The sequence below is a fragment of the Athene noctua genome, chromosome 25, assembly GCF_965140245.1.
Source record: "Athene noctua chromosome 25, bAthNoc1.hap1.1, whole genome shotgun sequence".
In the NCBI taxonomy this organism is placed as follows: domain Eukaryota; kingdom Metazoa; phylum Chordata; class Aves; order Strigiformes; family Strigidae; genus Athene; species Athene noctua.
This window is the reverse complement of record NC_134061.1, coordinates 1,216,853-1,241,079: the sequence shown is the minus strand read 5'-3', so window position 1 is coordinate 1,241,079 and position 24,227 is coordinate 1,216,853. Positions and strand designations below refer to the sequence as shown.

Here is a 24,227-nt window from a genome sequence, read left to right as displayed (position 1 = left end):
GGTCACGGCCACGGTCCCACCCGGGTGGGGGGAGCAGCGGCCCCTCGACCTTCTCAAGGTGGCGGCAGCGCGGGGTGACCTTCCCAGCATGGCGGCCGCAGGGGTCCGCCCGACCTTCCCAACATGGCGGCCGGACCGGGCCCGGCGGCGGCCGAGCCGCGGCACCTCCAGCCCGCAGCGGCGGCTCTGCCCGGAGCGGGGACTCACCCGCCGGCCGCGCCGCGCTCCCTCCTTCCTCTGGGCGCCCGCGGAGCGAGGTGATCCCGCCGCGGGGCTGACCTTCCCGAGATGGCGCCCATCCCGCCATGGCCGCCCGACCTCCCCAGCATGGCGCCGCGCTCCCGTCGCCCCCTCCTCGCCCCGCCCACATCCGGTCCAGGCGGCGCAGGCGCAGGAGGCGCGGCGGCCGCCATTTTGTTTGGCGGCGGCTGGAGGCCGGACGGAGCCGCGGGGTCGCGTTTCCGGGTGCGGCGGGAGGAGGCCGCGGGCGGCGGGTGAGCGCGGGGGCACCGGGCCGGGGGCCGCGGGGCCTGCGGGGGCCGAGGCTGCGGCCTGAGGCTCCTTTGCGTGGGGTACGGTGTGTCGAGGTGGGCGTGTGGGGTGCGGGAGGGCTGCGCGGGGCCTGCGAGGAGCCCGGGGCCGGTGGGTCGAGGGGGCTGGGGGCGCCCTGGGGCCTGTTTTGGGGTGGGGGAGGCGCTCTGGGCTCTTTCGGGGTGCAGAAGGGTGGGGGGTGGCAGGGAGCGCTTTGGGCTCGCGGTGGGGTCTGTGGGGGTGGGCGCAGCGGGACGCGGGGAGGTTGTGGGGAGTTTCCCAGGGGACAAAACTGGTGCAGCTGGGAACGACTGTGCTGGAGGGGTGTGGGTAGAGGGCACTGGTGGCGGCGGGGGGGGCTCTGCGGGGATCTTGGGGAGCGCTTCTCCCCCCTTTGCTTCTCTCCGTGTCAGGGAAAGGTGCCCATCACGTTCGCCCCTTCCCCTCCCTCCAGCGGTGCTCCCTGGGGGGAGCAGGGAGGGCTCCGCGTCTGCGTGTAGGCAGCTGCCAGGGGAGGTTTGGGTGACTGGTTGTGCCATTGTGGGGGGGGACAATGCACCTAGGCTCAGGCCAGGCCCAGGATCCCCAAGACAGCATCACAGTCCGGTCACTTCTCTGGGCCCAGCGCTGGCAAACTGCGGCCTGAGCAGCCTCTGCCTCCAAAAGCCCAAGCACGGGGCCACATATGGCCGGGCAGCGAAGTGCTGCGAGTGCCACGGTGGAGGCTGAGCTCTCCCGTCTGCTCCGGGTAAACACGGCCGCGGCTGCGTGCTCCTGGTCCACCGGCCCTCCCCACCCACGTAGCCGCATGGCATCGCCTGCCCTGCCAGAGGCTGCCCAGGCAGCGCCCCGGCCTTGAGGACCGAATTCCTGCTGCGGGTTTACGCTCCGGACCCCTCCAAAGCCCTGGCTGTAAGCAAACGAAATAAGTAGCTGATTGTTTTCTGCGTGTCCTTTGGGACAGAGGGAGAGCGGCAGCGCCGTGGCACACGCAGCCGCAGCATTTCCCCCCACAAAGACTCAGCAGAATTGATGCAGCTCTTGCCCTTGAGAGTGTGGCTGGTCCCAGTGAGTGGCTCTCGCCCTCGCCAGCTCTCTGCAGGGTTCCCCATGGGCCTCGATGGGACACGGTTGGGTTCAGGCTGTGTGCTACACAGGGACGAGCCCAGCGGGCAGGCTGTGCCCGTGAGCCGGTGTGCCTGGACACCGAGCTGTCCTTCCTGGGGGCTCTGCTCCCGTCGAGGTAGTGCTTGTTTTGGTGTTTGCCCTGTTATGAAGAATCTGTGGCAAGCCCAGGCCTGGGGGAGCCAGGGTGGGTTTGGGGCACTGCAGGCCAAAGCCTCAGTGAGCCCAGCACTGTGCAGCATCCTCTGAAACAGCTCCTTCTCCAAGCGCTGCTCAGAGACAGGTTTTCTGGGGGGTTTACCTCGAGTCCTCGTTGCTGTTAACCACAGCTCTGCTCCAGCTACCCCTCTGCGGCGAGCGGTGGGGGCCCAGGTTGTGTCCCCCTGACTTGCTTGGACTTGGGCAGCATTTCCAGGCCCTGTGGGGTGGGATGCAGGGGGAGGAGATGCCGCCTGCCTCCTGACCCTCAGCTGACGGGCAGACGTGGGGCCCTGAACGCCTCGTGACTGCCCTGCTCCCGGTTTCCCCACCCTGTCATCCAGGAGAAGTGTGGGCTGGGGGACCGCTGGGAAGGTGGCAGTGAGGAGCCGGTGCAGCAGCGTCCTCGAGCCAGGTGGAGGCAGAGGTTTTGCATGAAAGTCATTTCCGTGAACCGCAGCCCGTGCGCTGGGCTGAGCAGGAGCCCTTGGAAAGGTGCCGCCATCCCAAATCGGCCTCATTTTACCTTTGGCAGACTTGGCTGCGGATGGGTGTCCGCCCGGGTTGCTCTGGCCTGGCCTGATCTCTGGTGTGGAGTGTCGCTGCCCGGCTCATGGTTGCCAGAGAGGATCTAATCTGACCTGACGCCGTCTCTGCCGCCGAAGGAGTCGGCTCTGTTTGCAGATGAGGTGTGAATCCGCCCGGCTCTGTCTCGGACATGCTCTCTGGGGCAAAGCTACCTGGCGAGCGCGTCCTCTGCTTTTCGCATTCCTGCCTGTCTCGGCTTATCAAGCGTGTCGTGTCCCCAAGGTGTTCCGGCACCGCTGCACCCCCCAGGGGGAAACGTCCCCTCTTCACACCTCGCGTCAGGGCGGCGGCCGTGCTCCCCGCTGGTGGGGGCTGCCAGGCAGCTCTCGCGGCCGCGCTGCCTTGCTGGAATGTGAAAGCAGAGCCTGTTTTCCCATGGCTGCTCCGGGGCCAGGAGCACAGACCCCTCTTTGTGCCGTGGGGGGCGAGGGAGGACTTGGCTTCGTCCCGCTGTGAACAAACGGGAACTGTCGGCCGTGGCGTGCCAAGCTGGTGCCATCTGGAGTGTGTGTCGTGCCCGGCGCTGAGACGTGAGCGTGGCACGGAGGGGAGCGCGGCTGACCGGTGCCACCTTTACCGCTGCTGACTCTTTTTTCCAGTGAATTGAGTCTGTTCGAGTTAATTTCTGCCGCTAAAAGTAGGTCTGTGGTTCCGCTCTGCGGCTGGCCGGCTGGTGCCACAGACATGTGAGGCTGCAAAGCTCCTGGCTGCTGTGGCCGCAGGGTATTGGTCCCTGTTGCGAAAGTTACCGTGTAGGGTGCCCCTCTGCTGCTCTTGGATTTTCTGCCCTTGTTGAATGCGTTAACCTCCGAGGTGAGGCATGCCGGCCCCCTCTCCGCCAGCGTCAAGGTGACGGGGGCATGTTCCAGGTCAGAGCTCGCTTCCCACTTTGCTTTAAAGTGCTGTTGTCAAGGCGCTCTGGTCCTTGTCTGACCTACTTACTTACATCTGGCTGCTTGGAAGGAAGGCAGATTTGCTCTGCCAAAGAAGTAGCTTTCTGCTGGGAAGCAAAGGTGGGAGGAGGGAGCTGGGGGGGGAAAGTGCCCTCCTAACAGGGGGCTGAGCGTGTTGGGTTTCTCCTGCTGGCTTTGCCAGGGCAGCTCTGGAACGAGCGCAGCTCCCAGGGCTTGCTCCTTGCTCTGATGTTACAAGATTGGTTCAAAAATTAAACCATCTTTTCCAGAACTGAGGCGGCTTTTTCATCACCGGCCTCGGCGGCGCTGTCGAAAACCTGCCGTGGGGTGGGTCCCTTTGCAGGTCCTGGCGTGGCGCTGGGGCTTGGGTGTCTCTCTGCTTCCTTTGGCCCATCCCTATTCCCCTTCCTTCCTCTGGTCTCTCCCACATGCGGTACCATAACCCTAGAAATTCCTGCTCCTCGGCAGGACCGGCTGCGCCAGCCGGAGCTGTGGCAGCCCCGTGCCCCGGGGTGGAGGTGGCTGGGGAGGGATGCTCACGGGGAAAGGGGAGAAGCTGCCGGGCGGGTGCAGAGGTTTGCAGGCAGCTCCACTTTCCCCTTTCCAGCAGGAGCAGGTGAGGGGAGTTGCAAATGCAGCCTGGCAGGGCTGGCTGGCAGCGTGGCTCCCAGGCAGTCTGGGCTGTGGGGAGACGTGGGACGCTGTGTGCTGGGATTCGGTGCTGCTGCTGCGCTCGAGTGTCCTTGTCAGGTCTGGGCTGGTGCCGCGGAGCTCCTGCGGCGACGCGCTGCGCCCGCTTGCGCCCAGCACCCCTCTCTGCTTTCGCCGAAGCAGCCGGGCACCTTCCCTGTGCGGCCGGTGCTGTTTGCTCCTGGAGGCGTGGGGCTCAAATCTTCCCCTCGCCTGGGCTGAACTCTGGTTTGGGGGTGCTGGTGGCTTTTCCTGGGAGCTGGGAGTGACGGAGTTGCATCTGCAAGGACCATCTGACCCCAGCTCTGAGTCTCTCCGTCTGTCACACCCCGTTACTAGATCATGTCTCAAAGCCAGCCCTCCGCTCCCTCTGCGCCCGCTTTAAATTTGCAGCATGTTCTTGGCACCTACCGACCTGAAAAGCAGCCGAGTGTGGATCTGACTGCGCGGAGAACTCGCTCTGACGGGACTTGGCTCGGTTTCCCCTCGGCATTGGCACAGACGCTCCCTTCGTGCTCTTACACCTCCCGCAGCTGCGGCTGTCGCCGGGCCCTCGCCACCTTCGGCCTCGTGCCCCAGCAAGGGCTCTGCTCACTGTCCTATCGATCCTGTGGGATGGATCAGCCCCGTTTCTGAGGCTTCTGTAGCTTTAGCATTTTGCACAAACATCAGGTATATACAGGCATCCCAAAATAACACTTAAGTGCTGGGTATGCTATGGTAGCTTGTAAATTTTCTCCTAACGACTCTGACTGCAAAGCTGGTTAGAGGAAAGATGCATTTTTTTAGCCAATTACATTTTTTTAGAAGCAGTTAGCGATGGTTTGCCAAGTGGCTGCTTCCTTTCTGCGAGGCCGCTGTGGCTTTGGGGTGACTTTATTCTGCGGCAGGGACTGCGCCCTTCCAGCAGGCACCTCCCGACAGCACCCAGCGACTTGCCCTCTGCCTTGGTTACTTGCCCTGTGTATTCTGGATTGCGAATGGGCTCATCTCTGCTTGGCCTTTGCCTAGGAAAACCCTGAGAATACTTGGCCGAGTTTCGTGGAACAGCAGGAGACCTCGTGCTCCAGCTCGGCTCCTCTCAGCTCAGGGCTGCTTCCTGCAGCCCGGCTCGGAGCGGCTCTTGCAAAAGAGTCGGCCCGGGAGGCTGGCGAGTGGGCAGAGCCCCAGTGCCTCTGGCCTGCGGGAGAGGGGTGGCAAAAGGCACCAGAGCTGGAGGGCTCTGTCCTCAGCCTCCCCGAAAGCCCTGACAGCAGAGGAAGAGAGAGGGAGCGTCAGGGAGGCCTGGCAGGAGGTGGGAGACGGGCAGGGGAGGCCAACCCAGCCCCGCTGCGGAGCTGCAGCGGGAGGGCAGCTGCTGCAGGGGCGCAGCGGGGGCGCCGAGGGTTTAAACACAGGCGGAGGCTGCTCCAGGGGTTTAAGCCCTGTGATACTTTAAAGACACAGTTATTCTCCATCCAGGCTCCTGAGAGCAGCAGACCTCCAGGCAGCATGTGTGTTTAGCTCGTGGGTTTCCACCGGGACTTTTTTTTTTTCCACCGGGACTTTTTTTTTTTTCCACCGGGACTTTTTTTTTTTTCCACGGTTGTGATCAAACTTTCTGAGTGGGGACTGGGTATAGCACTGAATTCTCTCCTAAAACACTGGCACAGCCTGTTTGGTGTCGTGGTACGGTGACCTCTCACGGAGGGGCTGCCTGGAGGGCCTCTGCACCAGGGCAGGGCCGCTGCTCCCAGGGGGCAGAGGAGGAAGACCCAGAAATGTCAGACCTTCAGCGCTGGCCTGGCATCGCTCTGCCAGGAGGGTGGGTCAGCTTGTGGTCAACTGCTCGGATATTGGGGTGAGTCTGGGAGAAGAGCTTGGCGCAGGGGTTTGGATGAAAAGCGTGGCCTTCAGCAGGGGCCAACTCCAATTAATGTGCTTGCTTTTGTTTGTTTTTTTTTTTTCTTTTTTGGCAGAGTGTTTCACCTGGGCATTTTGCTGTCCCTGCCTCATGACTCAGACCTGCGTCGGCAGACGCTGCGGCAGCGGACGGCGTCGACTCAGGGTGGCAGGCTGGAGCTGGAGACTGGTTGCCTGCTCCCGTGTAAGGCCGCCGGTGCCGTAAGCTCTGCGCCGGGGAGCGTCTGGTGCTGTTTTACAGATAACTTTGCGAGCTGTCGGTTTTGAGTGACGGTCGGAAGAGCTGCAGGTTCATTCCGTCCTCGTTGCTCTTCACTGGTAGCGTGTCAGCCGCAGCCTGGCAGAGCCCAGGGACTGATGCTGCGCTGGGTTTGCTGTGCAGAGCCTTAGACACAGCTCATCAGCCCCTGCCCCTAGATGACCCTGGTGTGAGCGGGCCCTGCTGCTGCTGGGGAGCTTTAAAAGGCTCTTGGAGATGGCTGGAGCCCTTCTCTGCTCCCCGTCCCAGGCCACCAATATTTTCTTGCTCCCCTTGCGCTTTGAGGAGCTCCCGGCTCTGTCGGCTCCAGCGCAGAGGCTTCGTTTGCTCTAAACGTGCAGACAGTGTTGGAGCCCGTGGTGAAGGGGACCAGTGCATCGTTGGCAGTTGATAAAAAGGCGTTTTTATTTGAACACTTAACACCGCCGGGCTCTGGAGCCACTTTCCATCCAGCAGCGTATTGTTCTCTGCGAGGCGTGGGCCGTGCAGCACGTTATTCCCAGCCCTGGGTCACCGTCGAAGCAGCCGGGAAGTCCCTGTGTCTCCCGCCGCTTCCTCCCGCTGGAACAAGCGCAGATGTCCGTCGGAGGGAGCGGGGCTTCAGAGCGGTTTCTGCTCGGTCCCCTCGTGTGCCACCTCTCCCTCCCTGGTTTCCTTTCCCTTCTCGCCTGGCACATGGGACGGGGAGAGGCAGGGAAGTCTACGGGCCCTCCTGGGACAGGCTTTTCCTGCTCTTCGCTTTGCTGCAGGCTAATGTCAGGACACGATTCCTCGCTCCTGATTAAAGGTTTCCTCTGCCAAGTGATCCGAGCTGAGCTGGGTGGAAAGCTGCTAAAGGACGGTCCGACTCGGGGGTCCCGCCGTCGGGGATGGGGAAGCCGAGGCTCCACCGAGGGCTGTGGAATTCGGCCCGGAGGCGTTAGAAACTTTTGTGTTCAGGGTTTTGTTAAAAATGCATTGTCAGTGACCGTGGGTTGTTAATAATTCACTGTCTGAGTCCCGCGGGGCTGGAGTGTGTCTGTCTGTCTGCACGCAGAGATGCACCAGCTCTTTGAGACGCTCCAAATCGAGATGGCAGCTCGCTCTCTTAAAGCATGCTGATATGATTTTAAAAGCCTGAGTGACCTTAAATCCTGCGATGGCTGTCTTTCAGGATAAATTATTTATGTCGCATCTTCAGTGCTGCCGAAGCCCTCGCTCCTCAGGAACGGGCAGAAATGTCAGGCTTTGGAGGACAGGCTCTGAATTTGGAAGGGCTGCGCTCAGGGTAACGAGGAACTGAGGGTTTGGATGGGAAGAAGTGGAAGATAAAGGCACCCGGCGAGGCGGAGGCGGGAGGGAGGGAGGGTGTTTGAGAGGTCCAGCCTTGGAAGTCGTCCCCAAACCGGTGCAGCCGCATTCTGCAGCCGACATCAGAGGGCTGGAAATTCCTCTTGATCTGCAGTTCAAAGCCGCTGCCTCCCTGAGGATGAAGCGCTTCATCTCGGGTTTGCAAATGCAGGCTCGCCGCGGCAGCGAGCATAGCTGTGAAATACAAATCCACCACGGCGCCCAAATCCCCCTGAAAAGCGAGGAAACGCGCTTACTGCGTCTGAAGGTCACTGCTGCCTGTCCTGCTAAAAAAGCAAACACCCCCCGGCCCCCCGAGGGATGAGCAGAATCCAGGGCTGCTTGCTGGAGAAGGCATTTCATTTCCCTTCACCGCAAATAGGGACTTGAAAAACACCTGAAAAACGTGGCGTGTAGTCTTGTCCAGGCCAGATCTGGCTAATTGAAGCTGTTTTACAGGAGACGGGAACTGCTGAATGTAACGTTCTTGGGTTGTAATAGTGCTTTGAGCCCTGGGTTGGCAGGGGAGCGCTGGCTGGAGCCGCTGCAGGACTGTCCCGTGGTCGGTGCCGCCGTGATGGGGGGAGCAGCAGCTCTGGGAGCAGCTTTCTGCAGGGTCACCTGGATTTCGGTGAACTCTCTCTCCTCCAGAGCCATCTCTTTTCACACGTTGTCTTCTTCCCAGTTTTCTCACAGCTTTCTTGGGTTTTGCTTTTTTTATTTTTAAAAAGAAAGCTAATGTGCAAACCTGCCCCTCCTGGCTTAACCGAAGACGAGCTCTCCTCTGTGCTTTGATCTAGCGGGTGTCTCTCTCTCGCTGCCCCGATTCAGGTCTTTCAAACCACTTTCCCTGCAAGCGCAGCGAGCTGCCGCCGCGGCATATGGAGCTCTCAAAGGCTCAGATCTGCCTTGGTGAAGGGATCCCTGGTAACGAAGAACAAAGGAGAAGAAATGCAGAGAAGTCGGCTGTCGGAGCGGCATTGTTTCAAAGGGCATGGTTTCCGTAAGGCATACGCCAGACATTAAGGGGTGGTAAGCAGTGCTGGGAGGAAACCCCCCCCTCTTTTTTTTTTTTTTTTTTTTCCTGGAGGATTTAGCTTGTGTCTCCCTGATCTTTATCAGCTGTGTCTGTCTTCGTGAACATTAAAGATCTAGGCTTTCTTTTCAAGACAGACACAGATCACTCCAGCCTTCCCACCCAGAGGTCTCGGCTTTTCTCATGCTGTGAAATAATCAGCAGCCGCCATGTGCTGAGTTCAGTGTCTCTTGATTTTGGTTTTTCAATGTGACCTTTGCTGTTAATCCACAACCTGAACGGGGCCGTGTGCTGAAACGAAATGACCTGTTTCTCAGGAATTCAGCTCCAGTTTATCCTCAAGCTGCTTTAGCTTAAACTCTTCTCTCCCCCTCACCCCCCCTTCTCACTCTTCTAGGTCAGAGCCTTTATCTGAGTGCGGGTTTCGGTGCAGCACTAGTTTTAAGGGCATGTTAGATATGGGGAGATAATGACTCATGGTTTTCTTGGTGGAAATACCCTTCACCTCCCTGGCTGTGCTTACAGGAGGTACTGTCACTGTGGGGTTGTCCCTAGCTGCTCCACCTGCCACAGGGCTTGTAGGGGGGAGCAGGGCAAATGGGGGGTCCCGAGCAGCCTGCTTCCCTTGCAGACGTGGCACTGACTTGTTTTCTGACAAACCCCCGTCCGTCAGTCTGCGTGTGGCGAGGCGGCGCATCCCTGTTGCGGGAGTATCTGAAAGGAGACTCCTGCGACCCCGAGCGCTGTCGAGGTGCGGAGCGGGGTGGGACGCGTCACCCCGTGAGTAACCAGCGGGAGCGTAACGGGGAGGTGATGTGGGTGTTTCTGTTCTCCTGGGTCAGGACCGGAGGTGACGGCCCACAGCGCTGGCACTGCTCCTGTGCTGGCTCAGGCCTGTGACACATGAGACCGAGTCAGGAGTCTCATTACCTGGCACGTTTCTCAGCTCTATCTCTGCTAATTACCCCCAGCTGCCGGTGTTCAAACCAGGCCGGGGCTCTCCTGCCCATCCTCTCCCGCCGTGACGCCGTCCCCCCGACGTCCCGCTCTGCCCTGGCAGCCGCTCGCGCCGTCCCGGCCCTGCGATCCCGCTGCGGGTGGGAAGGAGCACGGGGGAAAAATGCTCCTGTTGCAACACGTCCTGGCAGTGCCGGCAGGTCCCAGACGAGCACGTTATGAGCCGTCTCTGATCTTGCTTTGGTGGGAAAAGTACAGGCCGAATGGGTTTGCCGGGCTTTGTTCCCAGTCTGCAGAGTGTCCTGGCTTGGTGGGGCTGAAGGGGAAATCAAGGGACGTTGGTTCTTGCTGTGCGAGGCCTCGAGCTCGGGCTGGAGCAGAGCAGTACCCCACGTGTCAGGGGAGGGTGCGTTTCCGAGAGGCAGGAGCGAGGTGGCTTCCCTGGGGAGGTGGACGAGGACCTGCTGGGTCATGGTGGGTTCGAGCTCTCACCATTCCCAGTCCCACAGGGGTGTGGCCAGTGCCACCAGAGAACCTGAGGTCTCAAGTGACTTAGAAAACGCCAGAAGATAGAGGGAGGAACATCTTCCCAACGAGAGTGTCTGTAGTTGAGGAGTTTCTCACTTGGTAGAAGAGCTGCTTTTAATTAAAAGGCAGTTTATTTATTTATTTCCCTGAACCGCAGAGAGCTCGTGGTTTGCTTGAGGGCAGGGGAGCCGCTGGCATCACAGCGATGCTGCTGGTCCGTTTTTCCTGTTCTCACACCTCTGCCGTGACAGGGAGTGGGAATGTCTGACACGTGAGGGCAGACCTGGTCTCATCTTGGCCTCTGTTTACTGTGGCATCAGTAAATTGTAGTTTATCTAGTTGCAGGTGAGTCTCAGAAGGGGTCTGGATTTTAATAACCAATACAAACCATTTCAAAGGTTGTGGGCCCTGGATTTCAGTGCCTGGGTCGGAAAGAAGCTTTCAGTGTTGTGGTGGATGTGTCTGTGACCTTTCTGGTCACGTGCCCTGGAGGTCAGGGATCGGAAGTTGGAAGCTTCAGGTGTGAAACTGTCCTGTTCTTACCCGGGGTTGGTATTGTGGTCCTCTTTAATGGTTAAGGAACAGGTTTTCCCAGGGGAAAGACATCTGTGGTGCAGAAAGGTGCATTTATCCCCTGCCTCTCGGTCTGCCCCGAGCACCCGAAACTCCTGGGGTGGCGAGCGAGGCCTCCAGTCATCACATTCCTATTCCCTGAGCCGGTGCTGCTGGGACGGGCCTACCTGTGCGCTGCTGTCAGAGGCACGAGCTTGCCAGGGGCCTGTCCTGTGATATCCCGGTGATTCAGGCTCCTCTTCCTGTCCTCACTTCCTCCGTGCTCGGTCTCTGGTGCCGACTGGAGCTGCCGGGCTCTGCGGAGCCCCACCGGCGCAGCACTGTGCAGGCCAGGAGCCATTCTGGGTAAGCCGTGGTGTGGGAAAGGTTCGTTTTGGGCTCGTGTGAGGCGGATCGAAATGTAACCGGATCGATGTTGGGAAGGCTTGTTCCGCTGCCTGCTTGGACAGCTTCGGGGGGGCTTTGGAGTTGTGGAAATAGAGTGGGGCGCAGAGAGCCGTCGGAGTGTTGGGAGGTTGTCGACGCGGGATCCGAGCGGTTGGGAAGATCTGCCTGGGCTGTTCAAGGATGGGAGCGTCTCTCCTTGTGCGAGGCACGGGGCAGCGCCGCGCTGCTCCGTCTGCCCTCTGCTCGGTGAGCCGCCTGGCAGATTTAACGGCGTCCGTGGCTGGAGGGGCCCGTGGGGCCGCGTGCCAGGGCTGGCCGCGGTGCCTGCTGACGGGCTGGAGGCTTTGGGCTGCTGTCGCACTTCCACGTGAGCAGCCTCCGGCTGCAGATAAAGGAGCTGGATTGATGGCGCAGGATTAGCTTGGCCGGGTTTTCTCTGCTGAGCCAAGCGGTCGTGTGAAAAACATCCTGGGTTTCAGCTGCAGGCTCTGCGCTGGGCTGGGGGCCCTGGCCATTTGGGGTGGGGGATCGCACTGGCTCCCACCACTGGGCCCCGCTGCTCTGGGGTGTTGGGAGAAGCAGGCGGCCCCTTCTGAGCCAGCCGGGAGCGGGCAGGCCCCGCAGGAACTCGGGGCACAGGGCACTAGCACACGCTAGCCCAGGGCCATGTTTCTCCGTGGCTTTCCCCTCCAGTCCCTGACCTCTTCCTCCCTTCCCGCAGGCATGAGTGACCAGGCTTGCCCCCAGCGCTGAGCAGCCGGAGGTGCCGGGAGCCGGGCCAGGATGCCGATCCCTCCGCCCCCGCCGCCACCGCCTGGCCCCCCGCCGCCTCCCACCTTCAGTCAGGTAGGGGCTGGCTGGAGGGTGGGGAGGTGGCCTGTCTCCACCTGGTGCTGCTTGCCAGGGGCTCCTGTGTTGTCTCTGGACCTCCTCAAGTCCAGCCTACGAGAGCTCCGTGGGCTGTGCCTCAGTTTCCCTTCCAGCAGAGTCTGTATGTGGCTGAAGGGGCTGCACGTGGCTTTTCTTTGCGCTCGTTGTGTTCTGCCCCGTGGTGGCTCGGGGCGGGGGGAGAGCAGGGGACCTTGCACCTGGCTGTAACTGAGCTGCGCCCTGGGTTTAGGTAGGACGGGATCTGACCCTCGCCCTGCAGGACAGCAGTGTAACCTGGGGCGGCCCCGTCGCTCCGTCCGGAAGAGAGCTGGCTGCTGGCGGGGGCTGGGGGTGCCTCTGGTCGGGCTGTGGATCGGGGTGTCCATGAGCACAGGCGAGCTGCTGAGCCCCCTTCTTGTCTCCAGGCGAACACGGAGCCGCCGAAACTGAGCCGAGAGGAGCAGCGGGGCCGGGGGGCCCTCCTGCAGGACATCTGTAAAGGGACCAAGCTAAAGAAGGTGACACAGATCAACGACCGGAGCGCGCCGATCCTAGAGAGTGAGTGCCCGCCTGGCCTGCCCCGGAGGTGCTCAGCCCCGCGCTGGCTGCTGCTCTGCCCTTCAGGGTGGCTCCTGGGCTCTCACCCGTCTGCTTTCCGGCGGCTCCTCGTTGGAGGAGCTGATAATACCAGGCTTAACCTCTCCGCCTCTCTCCTTTCAGAGCCCAAGGGCAGCGGCGGCGGCAGCTACGGCTCTAGCTCGGCTGCGATCCAGCCGAAGGGCGGCCTCTTCCAAGGCGGGGTGCCCAAGCTCAGACCGGTGGGGGCGAAGGACAGCTCAGGTAATGGCCGCCTGTCTCGTGGTTTGCGTGGGGCTTCCCTGGGGAGGTCCCCGAGCAGGAGGGGGTTGAGGCTCTCGCCGTGTTTACCTGGGGATTTCAGCTGGTTAGAGGCCGGAACCCCAGATCCGTTACGCAGACAAGCTGTGCTCTCTCCGTGCCACAGCGTCCCACGGCCCAAAACCTCCTCGGAGGGCCCGGCAGTCGCGTGTGTTGCTGAACGTTTCTCTCTGCTATTTTCTGTGGCAACCTGCCTTCCAGCAAGCCCGAGAGCAAATAGCAGTGGTGAGAGAGGAGCCGTGTGTGGCTGAGCGCGGTGCCAGCTCCCTGCCGGTGCCAGACAGCGTTCCCCGCGGCCTGGCCCTCCCCGGCCGGGCGGGCAGGCTGCCCCGCGCTCGGCGCAGGCTCGGGGACGTCGCTCTCACCCACTCCTGGCCCGTGCCGTGCCTGGCCGCTCACTCTGCTTTCCCTCCCCGCAGACAGCTCTGGGAAGCAAACCCTGCAAGTCCCCGGCTCCCGAGCAGCCGCCCCCAGGCCCCCGGTACCGACCAGCAACACCCGACCTCAAGACGATGCTGAGAACAGCCGGGCCTCTCCCCCGGAGCTGCCGCGCACGCAGAGGCCGTCCCTGCCGGACCTCTCCCGGCCCAACGCCGCCGGCGGCACCGGCATGAAGCACAGCTCGTCCGCCCCGCCGCCGCCCCCGCCGGGCCGCCGCGCCGCCGCCCCTCCCGCCCCCCCTCCGGCGCACGGTGCCAAGGCGTCGTCCTACAACCGGGAGAAGCCCCTGCCGCCCACCCCGGGACAGCGACTGCCCGTGAACAGGGACGGACCCCCCGCCCCGCCACCCATCAAGCCCCCTCCCTCCCCAGTCAGTATCCGAACGGGGTCGGGGGCTCAGGGCCAGTCTCTCGCCCCCCCGCCGCCCCCTTATCGGCAACCCCCCGGTGTCCCCAACGGCCCTTCCAGCCCCATCAATGAGTCCGCCCCGGAGCTGCCGCAGCGACACAACTCCCTGCACAGGAAGACGCCGGGCCCTTTGCGGGGCCTCGCGCCGCCGCCGCCCGCTTCAGCCTCCCCGTCTCTCCAGAGCAGTCGTCCCCCTCCGCCGGCCAGAGACCCCCCCAGCCGGGGAGCAGGTAAGAGCCGTTTGCTGCGCCGGACCCGGCTCCCGTGCCCGCCCGCCCTTTGGTGGCCGGTAGGAGATGCCGGGGGAAGAGTCGGCACCGGGGTGCGGCGAGGCTTCTGCACGTGGCAGTCGGTGTAGGGGTCGGGCCAGGTGCCAGAGCTGGACTGTCTCACCTTCAAGACGTGTCCCTGGTCCTGTTCTTTGTTCCCTTTGCTCCTTTCAAGCCTGCTGTTGGCAGGGCAGCTCCTGCCCGTGAGCTTGGGGTGTCCTCCTGGGGCGGGAGGTGAGAACATAGTGGGGGCAGAGCTGTGTACGCTGCAGCTGCTTCCCTGCGCTTCATAAATGTCACCGGGGTGGTGACAAAAAGCTGGGACAGAGCAGGGAGAGGCCTGTCCCTCGTCCATGCAGCCAGGCACCCTCGCTCAGCCCCCCTGGAACCGTCCTGCCCCTCTCTGGGCTGGTTTTGGCGCTGCGTGGTTCAGGGTGCTGCTGGTGCAGGGGTTTTGTCATCGGGCACCCTTCGAGGGGGTGGCTGGTGAAAACCCCTCGCTCTTCCCCCCTGCGCACAGAGCGGGGTGCGAGCGTGTCCCCGCTGCCGGGAGCAGCGATGGCTTTGCCCCGGTGCGCCCCCCCCGTGTGCTCCTGGGCTCCGTGTCCAGACCACAGCTCCCGCCTGGTCCCCTGCCAAGCCGCTCTGTCCTTCCGGCCCTGCCAGAATCCCTCCTTTGAGTTACGGCTGGGGATCTGCTCTGTTAGTCTGTGTGTAATTAGCCTAATGAGGACCGTGAACTGCCACTGTGCATCTGTGGGAGGCTGAGCGGGAGCGAGAGGTGGGTCGGAGGGGTCGTGGGTCCCGTCAGCACCTCGGTGGCCATGCGGACGTGGCTTCCCAGCCCTGCAGGCGACCTCTTGCCTCCCTGCGGAGCTGCTGCCCTCAGACGCTGGCGTGTTCAGGCTTGTAGCTGCTCCTCACGTCCCCTCTCGCACCGAGGGTGACCTGGGTACGGCCGCGGTGCAGGGGCCGGAGCAGCCCTGCTCTGGGGGGGTGGTGCGCTGTCGGGGAGCAGGCTGGCCGGTCCCCTCCGCTGCAGCTGACAGGAGGAACACAGATGTCAGGAGCGAGCAGGAAATCTCCTCCGGGCGCGCGTAGGAGCGTCCCTGGACCGGCCGCGCTGGCCGCTGGCGCGATCTGGCTCAGCAGCTGGCCTGGAAATCTACCCCGGAGGCTGTCCTTGGCCCTGCTGCCGGAGGGAGGGTTTGCCCTGGGGATGCTGCGCCTTGGCGGGCTGCGGTGGGCCGCGCCGGTGCTGACCCAGCTCTCTTTGCAGCCCCGCCGCCCCCTCCACCGATGCTGCGAAATGGGGGGCGTGACGCCCCCCCACCTCCGCCCCCCTACAGACTGCACGGCTCCGCCGAGCCCCCCAGCCGAGGGAAGCCCCCGCCACCACCCACGAGGACGCCGGCCGGGCCGCCCCCGCCACCTCCACCGGTGCGAAACGGGCACCGGGACTCCATCGCCACCGTCAGAGCGTTCCTGGGTGAGTGGGACCCCCCGGGCGGGGGCTGGAGCTGGGGGGAGCCCCGATGCAGAGCTGAGCCCTTCGGCTTTATCCGTGCTCACCCGGAGCCGCTCTACTTGACCTGCCTGTTTTTTTTTTTTTCCCCCTTCTCTGCAGACGACTTTGAATCCAAATATTCCTTTCATCCCGTCGAAGACTTCCCAGCCCCAGAAGAATATAAATACTTCCAGAGAATCTACCCCAGCAAAACAAACAGAGGTGAGGCAGGAGGAGGCGTCCCGAGGGGCCCTGGTCCCCTCCCGCGCTCTGGAGGCTGACAGGAGGTGACAGCAGTGCTTGTCCCCCGATCCCAGTCCACGGCCTGTGCTGCTGTGTTGCCCCGGGGCCCCCACACGCTCCCTAGGGTGCTGGAGCCGCGAAGGCAGCCTGCTGTGCTCACAGCGGGGGGAGCCCCTGAGGATTTGGGCTGTGCAGATGTCCCCGTCCCTCCCACCCACCCACCCACTTTTTCGCCTGCTGAACCCGTGCAGAGAAGCGCCGCAGGGTTTGTTCCCCCGAGGGCAGGACCCCAGCCCCGGCCCGCGGCTGAAGGATGTTTTTCGGTTGGGGCTGGGGGGGGGGTGAAGAGCCCCTGCATGTCCCCCGGGGTGGGGGGGCCTGGCTGTGTCTGGCACTGGGACCCGGCGCTGCCGGCACAGCGCAAAGTGCCTTTGCTGCGCGTCAGCCCTGCGGATCCCGGAGGAGACTCCGGGGAGAATGGGATGCTCGTTTATTTTTAGAGCGATGAATGTTTAATGTGGATTTGAAAAGCCCTGAGCTTGCCGTGCGTGCTGCAGCGGCTGCTTCGAGTCGCAAATCCCAGGCTCCAGATCTCCGCGGGGAGTACGGGGGGAAAAGAAGGGGGGAGGTGGGGGGGGGGGGGGGGGTCTGGGGGGGCCAGATGGCGCGGGGGTGTGGAGGAGGGAGAGCAGCCGTGCCGGATCCGGCTCTGCGGAGCGCTGGGGCGCGGAGCCTCTGCACCGGGGCGCAGCCGGGCCGGCGTGTGCCGGCAGCACCAGCCACCTCCGCCCGCATCCAGGGTCTCAATGTTGGCTTTTGTTTGGTTTTTTTTTTTAATCTTCCAGCTACGCGTGGGGCCCCCCCTCTGCCCCCCATCCCCAGGTGAAAGCGGGCTGCCCGGGCGGACTGTTCCTGAGCGGAGAGACGCACCTTCCCCTTCCTCAGACGGACCCTCCCTGCCCCCCAGGATCCTGCATGACAAACCCAGCGGCTTTGGTTTTCCCGGCCGTGCCAGGACGAGCAGCCACCCCCAGCCCCGCGCTCTCCGCCAGCCCACCCTCGTCTATGCATCTCCCCCGGGACTCGGTGACCTTCCCGGACAGCCCGGATGGGGCCTTTCCTCCCCGCAGACCCCCCGGGACCCCGCAGCCGGGCACCAGGACTTGGCAGGGGCGGGGGGCAGAGGCCGATCCCTGGAGGTGGCTCAGCACCCCGAGTCCTCGGGGCAGAGCGAGGGCTCCGAGAGGAGCCGGGGTGGGGAGGTGACGGCCGCGCTGCGTGGTCACCGCTGGCAGAGCCGGGCCAGGCCGGCAGCGCCTCGTTACGCCGCCGCAGCTGATTGCTTTTTTTGCACAGGAGGAGCTGGGGAGGGGGGCGGAAAACGGGACCATCCGGGGAGCCCCCGACAGCGCTGGGCAGGGGCTGGGGGCTGGAGGGGGGGGGGTGGAACGTGTCCCCGATACCACCCGCCGCGGCTTTTCGCACCGCTGGGTAATGGGTCGAGGAGGCGCCCGGCGGCGGCAGCCCGGCTTTTAACGCTGAATTACCAAACTAGAGCATTTTAACAGGAAAACACTAATTGTCCGTGGAGGAAGCCGGGGGGGGGTGCCGTTACCGTGGTGGTGGTGGGTTGGGGGGTTGGTTGTTCTGTTTTTTCCGTGGCAGGGGGGGGACCTGCAGCCCCGACCCCCGCGTAGGGAGGGGGAGCTCGGCTGATGTTTTGCCTTACACACGCCCCGTCCGACTGTTGGTACCGGGCTGGTTTCTCTGTATTTACTCGCAGTACGGGGGGGGGGAGCTGGACATTAACTGTAGTTACTGATCTTTTGTACGTTGTAAAAAGCTTGTACCGGAGGAGGAAGGCGGCCTCGCTGCGGGTGTACTAAACCCTCCCTCTAACTGTTCTGGGGGTTGTTTTGGGTTATTTTTGGGGTTGGGGTATTTTTTTTTTTTCGTTTGTTGTTTTGTTGGGTTTTTTTGTTTGTGTTTTTTTTTTTTTTCTACCGACGTTGGAAACTTTTCCTTGTTTAGCTGGAGCGAGGCAGCGCCGCAGGCTGAGGGACGCTTTTGGGGGGGGGTGTGGGGTGTGTTTTTTCTCTGGAGGATGAACCCCTACCCCCAGCGCTGCCATTTGGTTTAAATAAAGGTTAAAAAATAAAAATAAAAAGGTTCTCCCCGAGCGCTGGCTGCCCCTCCAGGGGGAGCGAGGGGCTGTTTTAAGAGGGAACAGAATCAAAGCCGAGAAGCTTGAAATCACATTTAAATAAAAATAATAAAGATACAGGACTCCTCAAGGGTGCTGCTGGGGGGGGGGGCTGGGGGAGTGGGGGAGTCCCCAGGCTTCAGGGGTGCCCTGCGCCTCCCCAGGGACACTTTTTTGTTTGTTTGTTTTGCGGGGATGGGGAGCTCTGCCTGCAGTGAGGCTGGTACTGGGAGAACTGGGTGGTGCTGGGAGCAGTGGAGAGCAGAGGAATGGGGGGGGTGGGTGTGGAATGGGGGCACTGGGAGTGCTGGGGAGGGGGATGGGAGTGCTGGGAAGGCGGGATGAGGACACTGGGAAGGCGGGATGGGGCACTGGGAGCACTGGGAAGGCGGGATGGGGCACTGGGAACGCTGGGAAGGCGGGATGGGAGCACTGGGAAGGCGGCATGGGGGCACTGGGAGCACTGGGAAGGCGGGATGGGAACACTGGGAAGGCGGCATGGGGGCACTGGGAGCACTGGGAAGGCGGGATGGGAGCACTGGGAAGGCGGCATGGAGCACTGGGAAGGCGGGATGGGGCACTGGGAGCTCATTAGCAGACTGCAGCTCCCAGCATGCTCCGCGCGTCTCCCGGCAGGCCCCGCGCGCTCCCGCCCATTGGCTGCTGGGCGGCATATTCCGCCCCCTATGGCCGCGGCGCTTGGCGCGGGACGTTGCGATTGGCGGCGGCGTGGGGCGGCGCAGCCAATGGGGCGAAGGGGGCGGGGCCGGCTCGGGCTAGTGGCGGGAAGTGGAGGAGCTGGGGCTGAGTTGGCGCGAGAAGGTGAGCGGCGGCGGGGGGGGGTCGGGGGGGCACGGCGGGGCTGGGGGGGCGCGGGGGGGCACGGCGGGGCTGGGGGGAGCGGGGGAGCACGGCGGGGCTGGGGGGAGCGGGGGAGCACGGCGGGGCTGGGGGGACGCGGGGGGGCACGGCGGGGCTGGGGGGAGCGGGGGAGCACGGCGGGGCTGGGGGGAGCGGGGGAGCACGGCGGGGCTGGGGGGACGCGGGGGGGGACGCGGGGGGGCACGGCGGGGCTGGGGGGGCGCGGGGGGGGACACGGCGGGGCTGGGGGGACGCGGGGGGGGACGCCGGGGGGGCACGGCGGGGCTGGGGGGACGCGGGGAAGGCTGTGGGGGGCGGTTGCGGGGGGCGCAGCGGCAGCGGCGGGGTTGGGGTGTGTGTGTCTGTCTGTCTGTCTGTCCGTCCCGCCGCCTCACCGCTGTCCGCCCGCAGCCCCCCGCCATGGCCAGCACTAGCCCGCAGCACCAGCCCACCATCGCCTTTCCCCGGAGGAGGAGCGCCCGCCGCCTCGCCGCCGCCCCCCCGTCCCCGGCCAAGAGCGGCCCCGACCCCCTCTCCCGGCGGCTCTCGCCCTGCCCTGGGGGCTCGGGCCCCGCGGCCCCGGCCACACGCTCAGACCGGAGCAAGGCGCTTCCCTTGAGCCCCCGCAAGCGCCTGGGTGAGTCCTGTGCCCCCGCCCCGGACCCCCTGAGAAGGGTCAGGCGGGGGGGTAGCAGACGAGCCCAGCTCCATCCCGTCTCTCGTGCAGCCGCGTTTGTGGCTTCCCCCGGTTTCGGGAGGAACTGCTGCTCCCGCGGGGCCTGGGGGGGGCTGAAGTGCGAAGCCTCCCCCCGGGGGAGGGCGACGTCGTGTGACGAGCGGCCTCTTGCTCACGCACGAGCGCCAGCATCGGGCCCGCCGCGCTCACCCGTCCCCCCCCCCCCCCCCCGCAGGTGACGACAACCTCTGCAACGTCCCCCACGCCCAGCCCTGCTCCCCAGCCAAGCGCAGCAAAGAGAACCAGGGGCGCCGCTTGCTCTTCGGGGACCCCCCGGCCTCCCCCGAGAAGCCCGGCGGTCCCCACCCGTCCCCGCGGTGCGGGGGGCAGGAAACCCCCCCGAGCTCGGGGCCTGCCCGCCACCGGCTCTTCAGGCAGGAAGGTGAGTGCGATTGTGGAGGGGGACGGGGTTCTGGGGGTGTCGCCGCCCCCCCACCCTGAGCCCTCTCCCTCCTCGGGGCGCAGGCACCTGCTACCAGGAGGTGAAGCGGGTGCTGCACGCGGCCGTGCCCGACCGCCTCCATGCCAGGGAGAGGGAGACGGGCGTCATCCGGCAGTTCCTGCGGGAGCACGTCCGCGGGCGCCGGCCCGGCAGCCTCTACATCTCCGGAGCCCCCGGGACGGGGAAAACGGCCTCTCTGAGCCGCGTCCTGCTCGACTGCAAGGTGCGCCGCGGCTGCGGGTCCCGTCTTGGGGGGATTGGTGGGGAAAAATGGGGGGATTGGCAGGAGTAGCACGAGCCGAGCGGGGGGACAGCGGCCTAACGCTCCCGTCCCGGGCAGGACGAGCTCGCCGGGAGCAAAACCATCGTCCTGAACTGCATGTCGCTGAGCAGCCCGCAGAGCGTCTTCCTCGCCGTGGCGCAGGAGCTGGGCCTGCCCGCGGCCACCAGCCGGGACGGCGTGCGGAGGCTGGAGAAGCAGCTGACGGCCCAGGGGCCCATGGTGTGAGTTCCCAGCCCTGGGCGGGGGGTGGCGTGGGGTCCCCCCTGGACACCCCGAGTGCGGCCAGGCCGGGGAGGCGGCCCCGGTAGCGGTGTGCCGTGCTCGGGGTGCTGTGAGCAGGCCATGGGGATGGTGGGTAGAGCTGAGACTGACCCGGGCTCCCCCCCCTGCACCTCCAGTCTGCTGGTGCTGGATGAGCTGGACCAGCTGGAGAGCAAAGGCCAGGACGTGCTCTACACCCTCTTCGAGTGGCCCCGGCTGCCCCACTCCAGGCTCGTCCTCGTGGGTGAGTGCGTGGCGGCGTGGTGCTGCCCGCCCTGGGGACCCTCCCTGGTTTGGGGGGGGCTGCCGGGGGTTTGTTTTTGCCCACCCCCTCCCTCTTGGGGGGCACAATCCTCAACCTCCTCATTTCGCTGTGCCTGTAGGGTTGGCCAACGCGCTGGACCTGATGGACCGCAGCCTGGCCCGGCTCGGTGCCCGCCCGGCCAGTAGCCCCCAGCTCTTGCACTTCCCGCCCTACACCAGGGAGCAGCTCAGCACCATCCTGCAGGAGCGGCTGGGGCAGGTGGGGACGCGGGGGGACGCGCGGGGAGGGGACACACAGCGCGCGGGGCGACTGACGGCGCGCGGTGCCTCGGCAGGTGGCCGGTGACCCCGTCCTGGACGCCGCCGCGCTCCAGTTCTGCGCCCGCAAGGTCTCCGCGGTCTCCGGTGACGCCCGCAAGGCCCTGGATGTCTGCAGGTCAGCGCGGGCCCCCAGACCCGCTGGGGGTGGTCTCTGGCTTTGGGACTCTGCCTCACAACCCAGCGTGGCCCCCGCCAGCCCCGCGCGGTGGCGGGGGTGCCCGTGCCGGGGTGGCCGCGCTGCCGGGCGCTCAGGGCCGTCTCTCCCCAGGCGCGCCGTGGAGGTGGTGGAGCTGGAGGTGCGGAACCAGACCCTGCTCAAGCCGCTGCCCGCCGGTGAGTCACGACGGAGCCAAAACCCTGCGGGGGGGGGCACGTGGCCAGCCTTAACGTGGAGTCCGGGGTCCCTTTTCTGGGCCACCTGCCCCCCCGCTTTCTCATCTCCCCCCGAGGTTCCCTGCAGCACTGTCCGTCCCACAGGTGACTCCCCGGTGTCCCCCGTCCCCAAGCGCGTGGGGCTGCTGCACGTCTCCCGCGTGATCTCGGAGGTGTTCGGGGACCGGCTGGCGGCGGGAGCCGTGGGGGGCCGGGACACCTTCCCGCTGCAGCAGAAGGTGCTGCTCTGCTCCCTGCTGCTGCTCGCCCGGCGCCTGCGCACCCGGGAGGTGACGCTGGGCAAGGTGAGTGGTGGCGGGGGGGGGACACACGCACCCTTCAGGGCTGGATTTGGGGAGCGGGCGAGTGTCCGCGGGGTCTCCCTCGTGCGCGGTGTCACGGCGTAACCCCCGCTCTGCCCTCCCCAGCTCCACGACGCCTACGGCCAGGTCTGCCGGCAGCAGCACCTCCCCGCCGTCGACCAGGCCGAGTGTTTGTCCCTCGTCACCCTCCTGGAGTCCCGCGGTGTCCTCGAGCTGAAGAGGGCCAAGGAGGCCCGGCTGGCCAAGGTCTGGCGGCGGGCAGCGGGGCGGGGGTCCGGCGGCGGGGCAGGATCCGTCCCCGCGGCGCTGAGCAGCAATCCTCTCTCCCCCCAGGTCTCCCTGAAGATGGAGGAGGCGGCGGCCGAGCACGCGCTGCAGGACACGGCGCTGGTGGGCAGCATCCTGGCCCAGGGGCTGCGCTAGGGACCCCCACCCCACCCCGGCAGCCCCCTCCCCGCGGCCCCTCGGCGCGGGCAGACGCGGCCCCGGGTGGGATGTCGGTGCGCGCGGGGTCGGGCCGGGCCATGCTGGGAGCGGGGAAGCGGCTCCTGGAGGCCTCAGCCCTTGTTTGTGGGGTCCTACCCTGGGGCTCTCAGTCTTGGGCAGTTTTATTATTATTAATATTATTATTATTATTTTTGTGTGGCTGGAGCTGGGGCGGGATGCTCACACACACAACCCCCCCCCCCAGCCCCTTTGCAGCAGCAGCCATGGGTGCTCCTGCCTCCGCTCCCACCCCGGCAGCTGGGGGCTGTTCCCTGTTTTTTCCCGGCTGTTTCGGGGCCATCAGGGCCCCCCCCAAGTTGTAGGAGGGACGGTCCCGGTGCTGGCAGCGGGGTGGCACAGTGCCCTTGGCTCCTGGCTGTGCCCAGCCGGAGGGTGGGGGACAGGGGGGCCCCCCCTCTATCTTCTGGCATAAATAAAGTCGTTGTGGTTCAGCGCTGGCTCCTGCCTCTGCCCCCCCCCCCCGCCCCTCTCCCTGCCCCAGGTCTGTGGGGGCCTGTCCCTGAGTGCCCCCCCTCAGCCCTTCTCCTGCGCTGTAGCCCCCCCAGCTCCTGGCCCCGGCTCCTCTGCTTGTGTTAAATAATAGACGCTTTGACCTAATTTTGCAGCTTCCCCGGCCGGGGGGGTGTGGGGGCCCCAGGCAGGCGGGGGAGTGGGAAGGGGCTGGGGCTCCGTTGGTGCCCTGTGTCCTGTCATCCCCCCCCGGGACCCCCGGCTGCCCCCTCAGCCGCTCCCGCCTAGGGATGGGGTGCAGGGACAGGGTGGGGGGGGCCTGGGTGCTCAGCCCCCACAGTGTGGCCCCGGTGTGCACCAGCCCTGGCGCCTGGCGGGGTCCCCGGGGGGTGCAGGACGTGGGGACATCGGCTGTGTCCTCACCCTGGGCACCCCGTGCACAGAGCGCAGCTGGGTGCCACCCTCAAAGTGGGTGTCCTGGTGCAGCCCCCCCCCTTCCCACCCCCCATTTTGGCTGTGTCAGGGGACACTGGGGACAGGGCAGGCCCTGGCCTCTGGGTCCTTTCCCAGCTCCCACGGGGAGTGGTGGGGAAACTGAGGCACAGCCACCAGGGCTGGGGGTGGCCGGCGGCCCCATCCGGGCCCCGAGCGCGGCTCAGCCGCTCGCTGCCGCGGGGCTATTTATAGCCGGCGCTGCCATGTGTCGGACGTGTGCGGCGGCACGGGAGGGGCGGCGGGATCAGGCCAGGCTGCGCCCGCTCTGCTCTGCGTCCCTCCTGCCCCCTCCCTGTGCCAGGGGCTGAAGGGGACCCTGCCCCTGTCACCTCGCCACGCCACGGGGCTGAGCGGGGGACCGTGGCCCTGCCACCCGTCACCAGGCCGTGGGGCTGGCAGGTACCGGCATCCCGGTGCTGTGGGGCAGAGCGTGGGGCTGCCGGGGTGCCGGGGGGGGGTCCCCTGCTCCCCACGGGCTGTGGTGGCTGCATCCTGCCCCGTGGCCGTGACGTGGAGCCATGGCACAGGGTGACGGTGGCTGGAAGGAAGCGGCTGGCAGCGTGTGTGACCGCAGTGACTGGCGGTGACGCAGGTGGGCACCGCGGTGCCCCTGCTCCCCCCCCCCCAACTACCCCGGTCCCCCCTGTGGCCACCACGGTGCTCCGGGCAAGATGGGCACAGGGGGCACCCCCGTATTTGGGCCAGACTGGCCACGCTGGGCATCCCACGGCGAGGCTGGAGGGTCCCCAGTGCGGGCACTGTCCCCGGGGCGGCCCGGCTGGGCGGGTGGGGACAGGGCCGGTGGGGTGGCACCGGGGACGTGGCCTGGTGGCGCGGGAATGCGGGTCCCGTGGCCGTGCCAGCCTGCTGGGGTGCCCGTGGCTGCGCCGGCCCTGGCTCCGATCTCTGCCGCAGTGGATGAAAAATCGATAGCGCAGACGGATTCAGCCGCGCGGGTGCCGGAGCTCCCGCCGGAGCCGTTCATCACCGCGCGGCGAGGGGCCGGCAGCGCCGCGGCGGGAGCGTCGCGCCTCGGGGACGTCTCCGCTGGCCTTGG

General features: G+C 65.3%; 2 protein-coding genes across 4 annotated transcripts; both read left to right on the top strand.

Moving 5' to 3' along the window:
* The first annotated feature begins 397 nt into the window (after positions 1–397).
* On the top strand, positions 398–17,933 carry WIPF2 (WAS/WASL interacting protein family member 2). Of its 3 annotated transcripts, XM_074927127.1 has the most exons (9): positions 409–494; positions 6,005–6,132; positions 11,739–11,863; positions 12,313–12,445; positions 12,608–12,727; positions 13,204–13,863; positions 15,182–15,391; positions 15,530–15,631; positions 16,498–17,933. In XM_074927127.1, the coding sequence occupies exons 3-9, from the start codon at positions 11,801–11,803 to the stop codon at positions 16,536–16,538; spliced, it is 1,329 nt and encodes a 442-aa protein (XP_074783228.1). In that variant the 5' UTR covers positions 409–494; positions 6,005–6,132; positions 11,739–11,800; the 3' UTR covers positions 16,539–17,933. The 3 variants fall into 3 exon arrangements, with proteins under 3 accessions (XP_074783227.1, XP_074783228.1, XP_074783229.1); XM_074927126.1 differs by lacking the exon at positions 6,005–6,132 and having other exon boundaries at positions 398–494; XM_074927128.1 differs by lacking the exons at positions 409–494; positions 6,005–6,132 and adding an exon at positions 6,437–8,568.
* A 687-nt stretch (positions 17,934–18,620) lies between these two features.
* On the top strand, positions 18,621–22,149 carry CDC6 (cell division cycle 6). Its single transcript, XM_074927125.1, has 12 exons — positions 18,621–18,677; positions 19,128–19,353; positions 19,628–19,834; positions 19,918–20,117; positions 20,235–20,398; positions 20,576–20,682; positions 20,822–20,961; positions 21,038–21,138; positions 21,292–21,356; positions 21,501–21,700; positions 21,824–21,964; positions 22,052–22,149. Exons 2-12 carry the CDS (start codon positions 19,137–19,139, stop codon positions 22,139–22,141), a joined length of 1,632 nt encoding a protein of 543 aa, XP_074783226.1. The 5' UTR covers positions 18,621–18,677; positions 19,128–19,136; the 3' UTR covers positions 22,142–22,149.
* Positions 22,150–24,227: the final 2,078 nt, after the last annotated feature.

Excerpts from the sequence above, each read along its gene's own strand:
- WIPF2 (XM_074927126.1), top strand. The coding sequence starts at position 11,801 with ATGCCGATCCCTCCGCCCCCGCCGCCACCGCCTGGCCCCCCGCCGCCT. Across the intron at positions 11,864-12,312 it reads CGCCTCCCACCTTCAGTCAG|GCGAACACGGAGCCGCCGAA; the intron begins GTAGGGGCTGGC and ends TCTTGTCTCCAG. Across the intron at positions 15,392-15,529 it reads CACCGTCAGAGCGTTCCTGG|ACGACTTTGAATCCAAATAT; the intron begins GTGAGTGGGACC and ends CCTTCTCTGCAG.
- CDC6 (XM_074927125.1), top strand. The coding sequence starts at position 19,137 with ATGGCCAGCACTAGCCCGCAGCACCAGCCCACCATCGCCTTTCCCCGG. Across the intron at positions 20,399-20,575 it reads ACGGCCCAGGGGCCCATGGT|TCTGCTGGTGCTGGATGAGC; the intron begins GTGAGTTCCCAG and ends CTGCACCTCCAG. Across the intron at positions 21,139-21,291 it reads AAGGCCCTGGATGTCTGCAG|GCGCGCCGTGGAGGTGGTGG; the intron begins GTCAGCGCGGGC and ends GTCTCTCCCCAG.